We start from the raw sequence: 18171 nt of genomic DNA on the forward strand, positions 1-18171 counted from the left end.
GTTTTGTGAAGGTATTTGAAGTCAGAGCTGACCAGAAACATACAATCCACTGACTGTTACTAATTAAACATATTTCAGTAAGTACTGTTCTGACTGTATGTGAATAAACATATTTCAGTCAATACTCTGACTGTTACTAATTAAACATTTTTCAATAAGTACTGTTCTGACTGTATGGGATTAAACATATTTCAGTCAATACTCTGACTGTTACTAATTAAACATATTTCAGTAAGTACTGTTCTGACTGTATGTGATTAAACTTATTTCAGTCAATACTCTGACTGTTACTAATTAAACATATTTCAATAAGTACTGTTCTGACTGTATGTGATTAAGCATATTTCAGTCAATATTCTGACTGTTACTAATTAAACATATTTCAATAAGTACTGTTCTGACTGTATGTGATTAAGCATATTTCAGTCAATACTCTGACTGTTACTAATTAAACATATTTCAATAAGTACTGTTCTGACTGTATGTGATTAAGCATATTTCAGTCAATACTCTATTACTAATTAAACATATTTTAGTAAATACTCTGACTGTAACTAATTAAACATATTTCAGTCAATACTCTGACTGTTACTAATTAAACATATTTCAGTAAATGCTCTGACTGTTACTAATTAAACATATTTCAGTCAATACTCTGACTGTTACTAATTAAACATATTTCAGTCAATACTCTGACTATTACTAATTAAACATATTTCAGTAAGTACTGTTCTGACTATATCTGATTAAACATATTTCAGTCAATACTCTGACTGTAACTAATTAAACATATTTCAGTAAATGCTCTGACTGTATCCAATTAAACATATTTCAGTCAATACTCTGACTGTAACTAATTAAACATATTTCAGTAAGTACTGTTCTGACTGTATGTGATTAAACATATTTCAGTCAATACTCTGGCTGTTACTAATTAAACATATTTCAGTCAATACTCTGACTGTTACTAATTAAACATATTACAGTAAGTACTCTTCTGGCTGTATGTGATTAAACATATTTCAGTCAATACTCTGACTGTAACTAATTAAACATATTTCAGTAAATGGTCTGACTGTTACTAATTAAACATATTTCAGTCAATATTCTGACTGTTACTAATAAAACATGTTTCAGTAAGTACTGTTCTGACTATAAATGATTAAACATATTTCTTTAACTACCGTACCGTTCTAGCAGTAAATGATCAAAGATGTTCCAGAAACTATCCCTCTGACTGTAATTAATTAAACATTCCAACATATGCTGAAAGTGATTCAACTTTTTGAGTAACTATCGCCCAAAGTTAAAGTTTGTTTTGTTTAACACCACCACTCAGGGCCGTAGCTAGCAGGGGGCAAGGGGAATAAATCCGGAAAGCATTATAGAAACTAAAAGAAAATTCTCTTCTTAACCGTTTAATGAGTTTTAGCCTATTAACTACTCAGTTGCCCCCCCCCCCCCCCCCCTCCCCCAACAATAAATCCTAGCTACGGCCCTGCCACTAGAGCACACTGATTCAATAATCATCGGCTATTGGATATCAACCATTTGGTAATTTGTACATACAGTTTTAGAGAAGAAACCTGCTATATTTTTGTTCGTTAGTAGCAAGGGATATTTTCAATAACTTCCATTTTGAGTGTAACTGATCAAACATATCTGTGACGAATAAGAACTAGATGTTTTCGCGTCCACTTTGGCCAACCGCTCAGCGGACGCCTGCAGCTGGGGCGACACCTTGAGTGTCCATTCCGTGTTCCACCGGTCAGCGGGTAACGTCATGGTGTCCCTCACGGAGTTGTCTCTATGGTGACGGCGCTGCAGCTCTTCGACATTGACGAGTTGTCGCGTAGTCCGGATTCCGTGCTCCACGTAGTCCGAGCCGAGTTCTTCCTCCTCGCTCGTCATGCGCAGACCGATGGTTAGGTCGATCGCTTTGAGGAACAAGAACGAAGTGATGGCCGACCAGGTCGCTATGGAAACAATCGCCAGGCATTCGACACCAAGTAAATATACTCCACCACCCTGTAAAATAATGATGGGACAGGTCATTATTAATTTTGCGAATTTAAGTAAGGAATCTATCCCATGTTTGTAGCCACACTAATATATTTATGACCGGTGCAGCTTTTTAAAATTTCCTTAGAATATAATATGAAAATATGTTAATTCAATGCAATTTGGGTCATTTGTGTTAAATTAAATTAAATTAAATTACGTTAAATTAAATTAAATTAAATTACGTTAAATTAAATTAAATTAAATTAAATTTAATTAGGTTAAATTAAATTGATATAAAATTTAATTAAAATGAAATATATATAAATTAATTAATTAAGTTGAATAAATACATAAATAAAACGTTTTTTACCTTGAAGAGCCCGTTGTGTTTAGAGTAGGAGAAGGTGACCTTGTCCTCGTGGGCGAACAGTCCGCACGCGATCAGTCCCCACGACCCGCCGATCCCGTGCACGGCGAACACGCTCACCGGGTCGTCCACGTGCAGACGTCGCATCATGGCGTCGGTACTGATGGCCAGACATCCGCCGATACAGCCGATCACTATAGCCTCCCACGTGCCTGTCACCGCGCAGATACCTACAACAACGTTATCATCATCATCATCATCATCATCATTATTAACATTATCATCATCATTATTAATATTAGCATCACTATAATCACCATAACACCGTGCCCGCCACTGCACAGATACTACTAACATCATCATCATCATCATCATCATCATCATCGTCATAATCATCATCATTAAACATTATCATTAACATCGTCATGCCCACCATGCCCGTCCCCGCAGAAATACATACAACATAATAAACATCGTCATCATCATCATCGTCATAATCATCATCATTATCGCTATAACTCCACTGAGATCGTCAAAATACAAAATAATCACAGCCACTACAGTCATGTTCATCATCATCATTACAAATACTATCGTCATCATCATCGACGTTGACATCATCGTCATAATAATAATCATTAACACACTATCATAATAATCAAAACCATTATCGTCATGATTATAATCAATATCATTATCATCATCGTCATCATTAATACCATTGCTCTGCAAGGCTCAGTGGGTAGGTGTAAACCACTTGCACCGAACAGTGATCCATAACTGGTTCAACAAAGGCCATGTTTGTGCTATCCTGCCTGTGGGAAGCTGTGACGGTACATGCTCTTAATTTCTTTTCGCCTGTGGCGATATTAATTGTTTTAGAAGGCCGTGTGCAGTTCCAAATGCACTTAGCCCAGATGGGCAACTAGTTACGTGATACCTTTGCGCGACGGTCATCGAGCTGTACTTCTAATACACACCCAGCCCAGGTGCGGTGCCATGTGGCCAGTAGTTACGTAATACCTCCGCGAGTGCGGTTTTTACAACCGTGATTTGGCGACTTGGCGTCATTGAGTATGGCGATCTAAGAGAAAGATGTGCCGTCTTGGTCGCTGTGGAATTCAGATGATACGTGAGAGTTTTGAATAAATAGCTAGGATTTTTGATATATCGAGGAGAACCATAGGAAGGTATCCCGGGGGAACGTTGTCCGTCCGGACTTTGGTAAATATATTATTTCTACTCTGTTGTATAACCTTGATGTGATTGATGTGACTTTAAATATTTTAATACTGTATTATACCAATATTCTTTAGACAGTGTCTTCGGTCATCTGACGAAGTAAATCGTAGACTTATTGTTCTAACATTATACCAGTATTTGGTAATATAAAGCTTAGCCAGTCATCCTAGAGGACCTAGGTAAACTGTAGGTTATTGTCTTTATTGTGATAGGTACCAGTATTAATTCTGTGTTACAAGGTTACTGAATGAGTAGTTAAGGGTTAATTAAAAATTAACCAGTTTGGAATAGTGTTGTAATTCCTTTATTAATTAAGTTCCCCTGGAAGCGTTTCTCCATTATCGCACGTGTGTGTGCTAGCGTTTCTCAATTATCACACGTGTGGGTGTTGTGTCACGGTGAAGTGATTAGCATATTGTGTAAACTAGACACCTAGAGATTAACTAATTAAGTGTATCAGTTCTGGGTTGTTATTATTTGTTGTTATTAATTAACTACTGCGGCAGTACATTTGCCAGCGTAGGTTAATACAGATTCCAAAGTGTATTGTGTTTTGTTGTGTTTTCTAGTGAACTAAACGTGCTATAATAATATATACTTCATATAAGATCTTATCTCTGATCATACCTAGACGAGCCACATTAGGGTATAACCGCCCGTTACAGAGAGATCTAATAGATATACAGTTAGGAGAGATTTGGACAATCGTGTTTTATTCAGTTACGGGTATTATAGAATCCCCGTGACAGAAGCGCAAATAAAAGATCCCTTGCTGCCTGTCGTAAAAGAAAATCAATGTGCTCTAGAGGCGTCGTTAAATAAAACAAACTTTACTCTTTTTTTAATACCATCATCATCATTATGACCGTCATCATCATCATTATCATCAACACCGTCATCGTTATCATCATCACCGTCATTGTCATCATCATTATTGTCATTGCCATCATCAAAATGACAAGGGGCGGGACGTAGCTCAGTGGTAAAGCGTCCGCTCGATGCACGGTCGGTCTGGGATCGATCCCCGTCGGTGAGCCCATTGGGCTATTTCTCGTTCTAGCCAGTGCACCACGACTGGTATATCAAAGGCCGTGTTATGTACTACCCTGCCTGTGGGATGGTGCATATTATAAAAGATCGCTTGCTGCTAATCGAAAAGAGTAGCGCATGAAGTGGCGACAGCGGGTTTCCTCTCTGTGTGGTCCTTAACCATATGTCTGACGCCAAATAACCGTAAATAAAATGTGTTGAGTGCGTCGTTAAATAAAATATTTCTTTCCATCCTTCATCAAAATGACAACCAACGATTTAAAAAGTTAACGTTTGTTTTAACAACATCACAAGCGCACATTGATTAATAATCATCAGTTATTGGATGTCAAACCTTTGGTAATTTTGACATATGGTCTTAGAGAGGAAACCCGCTACATTATTTCATTAGTAGTAAGGAATCTTTTATCTGCACCATTCCACAGATAGGATAGCACATACCACGACCTTTGATATACTAGTCTTGGTGCAATGGCTGGAACGAGCTTGTGGGGAAAAGGTCATGTAGTTAGTTACCTGTGATCGAGACTAAAGACGCCAGCACTCCGTTAATTATATAACCGATGTCATACTTCCGTTTATGCGCAAAGAAACTGAAAAATATAAATGGCATAATAATTTTAAAACCCCGAATGACCTACATGTATTTCAATATTTACCTACATATTAAGGTTACCATTTACAATGGCGGATCCAGAAAATCCGTTTGGGGGGGGGGGGGGGGGGCAGTGACATGAGGTGGAATGCCAAGGGAACTTTGGGGGAAGTTTGGAGGGAGACTGTAAAAAAAATTAAATTAATATATAATAAAATTATAACTATCGCAAACTTTATTATAATACGGTTAACTTGGAATATGTCTGATTCGTCCTAAATCGAGGCCATTTATTATAAACAGGACACTAAAAATCTCCAATGCGGTTATTACTGACACTTTAGAATGTCACATAATAGCAAGAAACGTCACATTTTAGAGACAGAAACAAAATTTCATATTCATAAGTGTGGTATAGATAGAGAATAATACATGAGTGGCCGTTATATACCATTTATCTTATTACGAGTTGTTTTAAAATGTATCTAACGAGCGAAAGCGAGTTTGGTACTTTTTAAAGCAACGAGTTGTAAGGTAAATGGTATATAACGGACACGAATGTATTATTTTATTTCTTACCTATCCTGAAATACTAGGTTTTAAGCAAATTTAAAGATCTTTTTCAACTAAAAGTTATTTACAGCTTTTGCATTTGTAGATACCTTTTACGCGTCACAGACAAATGATTGCCAGGTTAACTATACGTCGCAGTGTAATCGATTTCAATCGTGCTGTTTGTTTCATTGGGTGTATGGTCTTGGTGACCTGGTCATCACCTAGGAACAGCCAGGCGTATGTCTTGAAATTGATAACACACATACATGTGTAAACAAGAATGTGTTATTAAAAATAGCGAATGATGTTGTCACCGACAGGTGTGCATGAAAATGGTTTCACGTGACTGAAGCCGCCATGTTGAAGACAACCATTCTTTAGTTATTATTAGGCAGAGCGTGTCGTGCGGTAAATAAAATAATCTGTACGGTACCTAAGATCAAAGGAAACTACTGTAATCCTATAGTTGCTACAATCGATCAGAGAATAACAGTCAAAATAAAATTACAACAAAAATAAAATAAAATGGCATATAAAATATTAAGTCGATTATGAACGCTCATGTTCATTTAGCACCTAAAATATTCAATCGATTGTGCACGCTCGTGTTCATTTAGTATATAAGATATTAAATCGATTGTAGGCGCTCATGTTCATTTAGTATATAAGATATTAAATCGATTGTAGGCGCTCATGTTCATTTAGTATATAATATATTAAATCAATTGTAGGCGCTCATGTTCATTTAGTATACAAGATATTAAATCGATTGTAGGCGCTCATGTTCATTCGGGATATATATTAAATTGATTGTGCGCACTCGTGTTCACTCAATACCCTAAATGGTATTGAATCGATCGAACGCACCTGTTCATGAGGTATATATGATATTGAATCGACTGAGAGCGCACGTGTTAATTTACTATATATGATATTGACTTCACGTGTTCATTCAGTATCGAACCGATTGTGACCGTACGTGTTCTTTCAGTATTAATGATATTGAATCGAGTACATGTGCATTTGTTCATTCAGTATAAACCTATTGTGGGCGAATGTCTTCATTCTGTATATAAGGGGCGAGGCGTAGCCCAGTGGTACAGCGCTCACTTGATGCGCGATCGGTTAGGGATCGATCCCCGTCAGGGAGACCATTGCGCTATATCTCGTTCCAGCCAGTGCACCACGACTGGTACATCAAAGGCCGTGGTATGTGCTATCCTGTCTGTGGGATGATGCATATAAAAGATCCCTTGCTGCTAATCGAAAAGAGTAGCTCATTAAGTGGCGACAGAGGGTTCCCTCTCTCAATATCTGTGTGGAAGGAAGTTACTCATCCGTAAGGGAAGTTACTCACCCGGAAGGGAAGTTACTCACCTGAGCGTGAATCCGGCGATCCCTCCCCCAGTCGAGGCCATCAGTGTGTTTGCTGCACTCCTGAAATTAAAATAACATCTCGAGCTGTCAGTTTCTCTAAAGATACATTTGAATGTGACCTAGATCAGTGGCGGATCCAGAAAATCGATCCATTTTAGGGGCGCACCAATGAGATGCGGCGGAATGCCAATGGAACTTTGGGGGAGGTTTGGAGGGAATTGTAAAAAAAACCCTGAAAATTAATATATAATAAAATTATAACTGTCGCAAAATTTAGGGGGAGGGCGGATCCCCCCCCCCCCCCCCCCCCCCCCCCTTAGATCCGCCTCTGTAGATTATAACATTTAAGGGAAATCGACGGTTGGCGCATCGACACAAAGAAAAACCCCAAGAAACCCAAAACATGTTTGAAAAGTAGATTTATAGCATTTTCATTTAAACAATACTCGGGGCGGGACATAGCCCAGTGGTAAAGCGTTCGCGTGATGCGCGGTCGGTCTAGAATCGATCCTCGTCGGTGGTCCCATTGGGCTATTTCTCGTTCCAACCAATGCTCCACAACTGGTGTAACAAGGCCGTGGTATGTGCTATCCTGTCTGTGGGATGGTGCATATAAAAGATCCCTTGCTGCTAATCGAAAAGAGTAGCCCGTGAAGCGGCGAAGGCGGATTTCCTCTCACAATATCTGTGTGGTCCTTGACCATATTTCAAACGCCATATAACCGCAAAATAAAATGTGTTGAGTGGTCATCAAAAGACAATTAATTTAATCTTTAATGCATTGTTTGGCTTCGAGATAAAAAAAAAAACGTTTTGAAAATGACAAACAAATTGATACACTAGTATTGCTTTTTATATATGACAAAAAAACCCCAAATATTGTGTAATTGCTAAGAAAGGTTGCTAACAATAATCGCTAAGCGCTGGATATTAAAGTAAATTGCACTCTTGACTTTAAGTCAAGCAATACTTAAATTAATGGTTTTTATTTTAGCATGGGAAAATCGATGTGTTTTGGAATATGGCAATAAAAGTAGCAACAATTAAATGGAAAAAATAAAACGACCAGACCTCGTGCTCATAAAACTTTGTCTAGACTAAAGAGTAATAGAATCTGGGACATTAAACAAACAAAAAACAAGTTTATGCCCAGAATACATATTCTCCCGGGGCTGGACGTAGCCCAGTGGTAAAGTGCTCGACTGATGCGTGGTCGGTCTGGGATCGATCCCCGTCATTGGGCCCACTGGGTTATTTCGCGTTTCAGCCCGTGCACCACAACTGGTATATCAAATGCCGTGGTATATTCTATCCTGTCCGCGGGATGGTTCATATAAAAGAACCCTTGCTACTAATGAAAACATGTAGAGGTTTCCTCTCTAAGACTATATACCGGCCTCGGTGGCGTCGTGGCAGGCCATCGGTCTACAGGCTGGTAGGTACTGGGTTCGGATCCCAGTCGAGGCATGGGATTTTTAATCCAGATACCGACTCCAAACCCTGAGTGAGTGCTTCGCAAGGCTTAATGGGTAGGTGTAAACCACTTGCACCGACCAGTGATCCATAACTGGTTCAACAAAGGCCATGGTTTGTGCTATCCTGCCTGTGGGAAGCGCAAATAAAAGATCCCTTGCTGCCTGTCGTAAAAGAGTAGCCTATGTGGCGACAGCGGGTTTCCTCTGAAAAACAGTGTCAGAATGACCATATGTTTGACGTCCAATAGCCGATGATAAGATAAAAAATCAATGTGCTCTAGCGGCGTCGTTAAATAAAACAAACTTTAACTTTACTCTAAGACTATATGTCAGAATTACCAAATATTTGACAACCAATAGCCAATGACACACAAATCAATGTGTTCTAGTGGTGATGATAAACAAAACAAACTTTAACTTTATCTGTGCCTGCCTGCCCGCGTACATGCAAACCTGTCTACCTGCCTGTCTAAGTAAGTCTGTATATATGCCAGTTTGTCTGTTTGGCTGCATGCCACCATAAACCCCACACAGGTCACAAGAACACACAGAGTGATGTGGTTTTCCCGCGTTCCACTTCTTTGAAAGAAGTTGCAAAAAATATCGCGTGAACGGTTCGTGCCATTTGGTTGAGAATCACTAGAAATATTTTAGGGATGAAGATGAGAGAGAGAGAGAGAGAGAGAGAGAGAGAGAGAGAGAGAGAGAGAGAGAGAGAGAGAGAGAGAGAGAGAGAGAGAGAGAGAGAGAGAGAGAGAGAAGGAGGAGGAGGGATAGCAAGAGAGGGATAGAGCAGAGGGAGAGAGTGACTGATACGCAGGGACAGGGAAAGAGAGACAGATAGACAGACAGACAAACAGACAGACAGAAAGAAAGACAGACAGACAGAGATAATAGGTAGGAAAGCAAACTGCTACGCATCTGGACTGACAGAAAGGAAATAATGATAAATTTACCTGGCTGCTATTTTCCACTTGCCTCCGCTAATTCCGTATGTGCTGCCGCAGTTGAACGCCAGCCAGCCCCACCTGTAATTATTTTAAATGTTAACATACGATGTTTAGCTCAATACGAGCATCCATCATAAAATTGTGTCTGTCTGGACAGTATCTTAAGATTTCGAACTGATTTCAAATAGGCAATCTGTTGCGTTATACATGGGCATAATTAATTTAATGATTTTTAAAACAGTATAGATGAATGGTATAGATGATTATTAAGGACATATCATATCAAACCAATGGTGTACCAGGATTTTATACAGGGAGGCCTCCCACATTTGGGGGCCACCACACTGACTTCGAGTCAATTTATGGGGCCACAGGCTAATATTAAAGGAGATGGGAAAATTTAATGTGACTGCGGTGGCGGCGATGTATGTGTGTGTGTGGGGGGGGGGGGGGGGGAGATCCAGAACAATAATTAATGCATGCATGTCTAGTGTACATTTATCAGGTGTTCCCTTCCGCGACATTGTAGTTGTATTTAAAAATTCGTTTTAACTTTCAGCCTAAAAGCAATTTTAATGCAGGATTTTCAAAAAAGATTTATAAAAGCGAAATTAGCCTTTAATGGAAATGAAAACATACATAATGTCATCTTAAGATATTCGACTACAACTTGGTAAAATATTTTTTGACTGGTTTTAACTTTATTTTATTATGAAGTTAATCTTTAACACTGTTGAATTATGCAGTCCTAAGGTCTCACTACACAGTTGACTTGCGGGTGAGAGTTCATTCACCCGCTATAGTCCCTAATTGTTACATATGTTGTGGTTCATTTATTCACTTCTAGGAATTGAGGAAGAATTAAACCAATTTGTATGGAGTTTGCCCATGTTATTTTGTAATATTGTACATTGACCTTTCTGTACATGGGTGTATAGTGGAAGAGACAACCGGAGTGAATCGGTTAATGAACCACCTGTTCGGACCGGTACTAGAACCAGATGCGGTCAAACAGCCAAAACAAACTGAGACAGAAATGTTCTCCATTTTGGAGTGAAAATAAATGCTCATATAATGTATGTTCGCAATGGTGTATGTTGCTAGAACGAGAACCCGTTCTATTGGCAAACTTCATTTGAAGTTGGGCAATTTAACATGGATTTCAATGGCAGATGACATCTGTGTAGTGAGACCTAATGTCTCAGGAGGAAGGTACAGGTGTAGAGAGGGATTGGGGTTCGGACCCCTGCTCCAAGCGAATTAAAAAAAAAAAAACCATTCCGGGAAAGCAAGACTTCAACCGCCGAGAAACTTCTCTCACCACCCTGCATACTTTTCTGCACACATGCCTGCCTAACCTACATACCCTACCAACAATACTGACTAGAAATCTCAACATACCACAAAATGAATGTTCCAAGAAGAGCATTTGTGGGCGATCCCATTTTGTAGTTATCTTCGTCCGTGAATCGTTTCAATCTTGGTTTCACCATCAGTGTTGCCACCAATGCTGACACCCCTCCGACTAAGTGGACTGGCCCGTCACCCGCAAAGTCCACTACGTCCATCTTGTGGAGCCAACCCGAGTCTGCCCACACCCAGTGGGCAGGGAAACAGAAGATGAACGTGTTGAAGAAGGAGAAAACAATGTATGCTGAAAATCTTGTTCTCTCTGCAACGGCACCTGAAAGAAAGAAGCTTTTTTTTTTTTTTTAGTATTACTAAAGCAATATATGTCCTTTACCGGGTCCAACAAATTTTCGTATCTCCAAAGTTCAGGGGCCATAACTCTGACGAAAATGAATAAATCGCCATGAAAAAGTTTATTTGTTTTGTTTAACGACACCACTAGAGTACATTGATGTATTAATCACCAGTAATTGAACGTCAAACATTGAATAATTCTGACATTGGCTTAGAAGGTCAAAATGGATCAAACGCCTTGAAAGTCAAACTTCATCTGGAACTGTATATGATAAGGCTATACGTAACATTTCAGTTCAATCGAAAAACAAAAGTCCGGAAAACTATGTTTGGGACAGACGGACAGACAGACAGAAAAACAAAGAAACACAGAAAGACAAACACACAAAGGAAGGACACGAAACCTATATCCCCTCCATGTGGATTGATAAGGGACTAATAACAATAATTCTGGGGCCTATTTCACTAAGCATCGTCAGTTTACGTCTTGTTATACCGGTCGTGCGTTTACACGTGATTGGCGTCTATTTCACGTAGGAAATTGCTTTATTGCGGAAGATGGAGCAAATTAAAGACAAAACAAAATGAAATAAGTGTATTTCTAACTATATTTGTTGTACTATAATAGTAACAAGAATTGTGGTTTAGTCGTAGAATGACGTTTACGTGCAAATCTCGGCTTACGATGTTTTGTGAAATTGGACCCCGACCTGCAAAATACCCATTTGTCATCAATGCTTGGATTGATCCAAATGATATCATGTGATTTAAAAACCGAGGTCCTTAACTCCATGGACTTTAAATTTGTTGTACTTTCGGCAATGCTTAGAAAATAAAACAGATCGTTTCAAATTAATCAAATAACTATTTAAATTAAGTGTCAGAGAATTTAAGATTTCTCTACGCGAAACGTCCGTAAAATGTGAAAAGTGCATGTCTAGCGAACGTGCTGCGTACACGTTCTCACATTCAAATCTATCAAGAAATAATGTCATTAAAAAACAAATAAGGAACATTCGGCATCACGTAGTGGACATGAAACAATACATATCGATTGTCTACAAAGTAACACGACTTCCTGGTCATTACGGAGAACGGTTCACCTATTACGGTTGTATTGAGGTATATTAGTGTCTCGTGGTTATAACAGTGTCGAAATGAATTCAGGTGAACTCTTTTAGTATTGCATCACTGATTCAGTCTGGTCGTTAAGTGAAAAAGATTAAAGGGACAGACCCTAGTTTCAACCCGTGAAAATGCACACTAAGTTTAGTTAATCTACAAACTGTAACACATTTGGATAAAGTTACAATTGAGTGAAACATGAGTCTGTGACTTTGAAATGGTGAAATAACCTAAGAAAAATAGACTAAAACTGGAATCCACAAGCATATGAAAGTAAAGTAAAGTTTGTTTTATTTAACGACGCCACTAGGGCACATTTATTTTTTATCTTATCATCGGCTATTGGATGTCAAAAATATGGTCATTCTGATACTGTTTTTGTTTTAGAGGAAACTCGCTGTCGCCACATAGGCTACTCTTTTACGACAGGCAGCAAGGGATCTTTTATTTACGCTTCCCACTGGCAGGATAGCACAAACCATGGCCTTTGTTGAATCAGTTATGGATCACTGGTCGGTGCAAGTGATTTACCCATTGAGCCTTGCGGAGCACTCACTCAGGGTTTGGAGTCGATATCTGGATTAAAAATCCCATGCCTTGACTGGGATCCGAACCCAGTACCTATCAGCCGGTATATGTTGAAACATACACACGCGCATACAAAGGTAAACACACACACACACGCGCGCGCGCGCGGACACAGGCACACACAGTCAAACAAACGAACACACGTACACACGTGCACACACACACACAGTTGTCAATAAATGCAACAAATGTCAATAAATGACTATCTAGAAACACCCCTGCGTGTGCTGTAACCTCACCGTGGTGCAGGGGTGTAACATTCTCTTTGAGAATGGCCAATACAGCACAAAATTGAAGTTTTGAGTAATATTCAGTATCCGTAAAATTCTGTGATATTTGTGTTTTTGCACAGTTCTTTACACTGTTTTTGAATTTTTATATTGATGTTGATCATCACTTTATTTTTTGCATTACCATAGTTTGACACCCAATAGCCGATGTATTTTTCGTGCTGGGGTGTCGTTAAACATTCATTCATTCATTCATTCATTCATCTAGAAACATGCAGACGCGCACACACATTTAAACACACACAAACACGCACAAACACACGCGCACATTAACACAAACGCATATGTGTACACACACGAACCATATGCGCATACACATACACAAACATTCAGTCACACACACACACACACACACACACACACACACACACACACACACACACACACACACTAATACACTATAATAGTTCTGGACCTAAAGGTGATCTACGTACACAATCGTCGTGATCTATGTACCTGAAACAATCGTCTTGATCTACGTACCTAATACAATCGTTGTAATGTACTTACCTGGCACAATCGTCGTCATCATCGTACCTAATACAATAGTTCTCATCTACGTACCTGACACAATTGTCGTGATCTATGTACCTGACACAATCATCGTGATCTACGTACAGGACACAATCGTCGTGATCTACGTACCTGACACAGTCGTCGTGATCTATGTACCTGACACAATCATCGTGATGTACGTTCCTGACACCATCGTAATGATGTACGTACCTGACACAATCATCGTGATGTACGTTCCTGACACCATCGTCGTGATGTACGTTCCTGACACCATCGTCGTGATGTACGTACCTGACACAATCGTCGTGATCTACGTTCCTGACACAATCGTCGTGATCTACGTACCTGACAAAAACATCGTGATCTACGTATCTGACACAATCGTCGTGAAGTACGTACCTGACACAATCGTCGTGATCTACGTACCTGGCACAATCGTCGTGATCTACGTACCGGACACAATAGTCTTGATCTATGTACCTGACACAATCGTCGTGATCTACGTACCTGACACAATCATCGTAATCTAGGTTCCTGACACCATCGTCGTGATGTACGTACCTGACACAATCGTCGTGATCTACGTACCTGACACAATCGTCGTGATCTACGTACCTGACAAAAACATCGTGATCTACGTATCTGACACAATCGTCGTGAAGTACGTACCTGACACAATCGTCGTGATCTACGTACCTGGCACAATCGTCGTGATCTACGTACCGGACACAATAGTCTTGATCTATGTACCTGACACAATCGTCGTGATCTACGTACCTGACACAATCATCGTAATCTAGGTTCCTGACACCATCGTCGTGATGTACGTACCTGACACAATCGTCGTGATCTACGTACCGGACACAATCGTCTTGATATATGTACCTGACACAATCATCATAATCTACGTACTTGACACAATCGTCATAATCTACGTACCTGACACAATCGTCATGATCTATGTACCTGAAATAATCATCTTGATCTACGTATCTGACACAATCATCGTGATCTACGTACCTGACACAATCGTCGTAATGTACGTATCTGATACAATCATCGTGATTTACGTACCTTAAACAATCATCGTGATCTATGTACCTCACACAATCATCGTGATCTACGTACCTGACACAGTCGTCGTGATGTACGTACCTGACACAATCGTCGTGATCTACGTACTTGACACAATCGTCGTGATGTACGTACCTGCCCCAATCGTCGTGATCTACGTACCGGACACAATCGTCTTGATCTATGTACCTGACATAATCGTCGTGATCTACGTACCTGACACAATCATCGTGATCTACGTGCCTGACACAATCGTCGTAATCTAGGTACCTGACACAATCGTCGTGATCTAGGTACCTGAAACAATCGTTTTGACATACGTACCTGACACAATCATCGTGATCTACGTACCGGACACAATCGTCTTGATCTACGTACCCGACACAATTGTCGTGATCTATGTACCTGACACAATCGTCGTGATCTATGTACCTGACACAATCGTCGTGATCTGCGTACCTAATACAATCGTCGTAATGTACTTACCTGGTACAATCGTCGTCATCAACGTACCTGATACAATAGTTCTCATCTACGTACCTGACACAATCGTCGTGATCTACGTACCTGACACAATCGTCGTGGCGGTGGTCGCAAACGCCGACTGGAACACAAACCGGGATAATTCCTCACCCATGTTCTCATCGTCTGTAAAGAGAAACAACACTACTAAACAGACAAAAAACACGCCCCCCCCAAAAAAAAAAAAACACACAAAAAAAACAAAAAAAACAACCCCTAGCAAAGAGACACGTCATACGATTGAACCAGCTTCATTTCATATATATTTATTTCGAGCTTCTATCCAATTAAGGTTCAAGCACGCTGTCGATGATTTACCGGTGTTTGCAGCCATTGTAAATGTTTCCGTTAAACAGTGATTTTGGTGACTAAATTTATATAATAATGCATTACATTTTCCTGTTTAGAATATCAGTATCTGTATGTCTAATACGTTTGCGGCCGTATACTAATGTCTGTAGCATTCACTTTTCCTTTTTCTTCGTAATATGTTTTTGTGCAAAGTACACACTTATTGGAAGTTAAAATTTGGTTTGGGCTACTACAAACATTAGACCAACAAACACATTGTAAATATAAGTACTGATATTCTAAACTGAACAATAGCTTTAATATGTAATTTTAGACATCAAAAAGGCTTTAGTAGTCGTTAACATGTTGCAATGATGACAAAATAACGATAGTTCCTTTTATGAATAAAATACGTTTCCATATTAACCTGAGACACTGCAAAACGTACAGACAGACAGACAGTCCATAACACATTCAAATATATTCATACATTCGCGCATATATAAACTGATGGAATTGTCCCCATGGTTTTTTTTACGTAAAGGTCAAGCAGAGTACATGGCACAGATCTAGGGATGTTTTAATGGTCTATTATTATTATTATTATTATTATTATTATTATTATACATAACCCCCCTACTTTTTGGCAGGTTCCTACAAACGTGGTATTGATGCAAATATGTTGGGATTCGTGTTTGCTTTTGACGATTGATAATGACATTCCAACCGATGATTGATAATGACATTCCAATTGATGATTGATAATGACATTCCAACCGATTCTCGATAATGATATTCCAACCGATGATTGATAATGACGACATTCCAACCGATGATTGATAATGACATTCCAACCGATTCTCGATAATGACATTGCAACCGATGATTGATAATGACATTCCAACCGATGATGGATAATGACATTCCAACCGATGATTGATGATGACATTCCAACCGATTCTCGATAATGACATTCCAACCGATGATTGATAATGACATTCCAACCGATTCTCGATAATGACATTCCAACCGATGATTGATAATGACGACATTCCAACCGATGATTGATAATGACATTCCAACCGATTCTCGATAATGACATTCCAACCGATGATCGATAATTACATTCCGACCGATGATCGATAATTACATTCCAACCGATGATTGATAATGACATTCCAACCGATGATGGATAATGAAATTCCAACCGATTCTCGATAATGACATTCCAACCGATGACTGATAATGACATTGCAACCGATGATTGATAATGACATTCCAACCGATGATTAATAATGACATTCCAACTTGTGACTGATAATGACATTCCAACCGATGATTGATAATGACATTCCAACCGATGATGGATAATGACATTCCAACCGATTCTCGATAATGACATTCCAACCGATTCTCGATAATGACATTCCAACCGATGACTGATAATGACATTCCAACCGATGGTGGATAATGACATTCCAACCGATGATTGATAATGACATTCTAACCGATTCTCGATAATAACATTCCAACCGATGATTGATAATAACATTCCAACCGATTCTCGATAATGACATTCCAACCGATGATTAATAATGACATTCCAACCGATGATCGATAATGACATTCCAACCGATGATTGATAATGACATTCCAACCGATTCTCGATAATGACATTGCAACCGATGATTGATAATGACATTCCAACCGATGACTGATAATGACATTCCAACCGATGATTGATAATGACATTCCAACCGATTCTCGATAATGACATTCCAACCGATGATTGATAATGGCATTCCAACCGATGATTGATAATGACATTCCAACCGATTCTCGATAATGACATTCCAATCGATGATTGATAATGACATTCCAACCGATGATTGATAATGACATTCCAACCGATTCTCGATAATGACATTCCAACCGAGTGTCGATAATGACATTCCAACCGAGTCTCGATAATGACATACCAACCGATGATCGATAATTACATTCCAACCGATTCTCGATAATGACATTCCAACCGATGATCGATAATTACATTCCGACCGATGATCGATAATTACATTCCAACCGATGATTGATAATGACATTCCAACCGATGATCGATAATTACATTCTAACCGATGATTGATAATGACATTCCAACCGATGATCGATAATGACATTCCAACCGATGATTGATAATGACATTCCAACCGATTCTCGATAATGACATTGCAACCGATGATTGATAATGACATTCCAACCGATGACTGATAATGACATTCCAACCGATGATTGATAATGACATTCCAACCGATTCTCGATAATGACATTCCAACCGATGATTGATAATGGCATTCCAACCGATGATTGATAATGACATTCCAACCGATTCTCGATAATGACATTCCAATCGATGATTGATAATGACATTCCAACCGATGATTGATAA

At 39.2% G+C, this 18171-nt stretch overlaps 1 protein-coding gene across 1 annotated transcript in view; it reads right to left on the minus strand.

The window, feature by feature from the left end:
• Nucleotides 1-1536: 1536 nt before the first annotated feature.
• Nucleotides 1537-18171, minus strand: part of LOC121388861 (putative ammonium transporter 3) — a 32625-nt gene continuing 15990 nt past the window's right edge. The window contains exons 3-9 of the mRNA XM_041520382.1: nucleotides 15480-15560; nucleotides 11017-11299; nucleotides 9622-9693; nucleotides 7191-7250; nucleotides 5180-5256; nucleotides 2375-2601; nucleotides 1537-2028 (exon numbers count right to left, since the gene is read on the minus strand). Of these exons, the coding sequence (XP_041376316.1) occupies nucleotides 1624-2028; nucleotides 2375-2601; nucleotides 5180-5256; nucleotides 7191-7250; nucleotides 9622-9693; nucleotides 11017-11299; nucleotides 15480-15560 (1205 nt within the window). The 3' untranslated portion in view covers nucleotides 1537-1623. The remainder of the gene's footprint in view (nucleotides 2029-2374; nucleotides 2602-5179; nucleotides 5257-7190; nucleotides 7251-9621; nucleotides 9694-11016; nucleotides 11300-15479; nucleotides 15561-18171) is intronic.

The sequence above is a fragment of the Gigantopelta aegis genome, chromosome 2, assembly GCF_016097555.1.
Source record: "Gigantopelta aegis isolate Gae_Host chromosome 2, Gae_host_genome, whole genome shotgun sequence".
Lineage (NCBI taxonomy): Eukaryota > Metazoa > Mollusca > Gastropoda > Neomphalida > Peltospiridae > Gigantopelta > Gigantopelta aegis.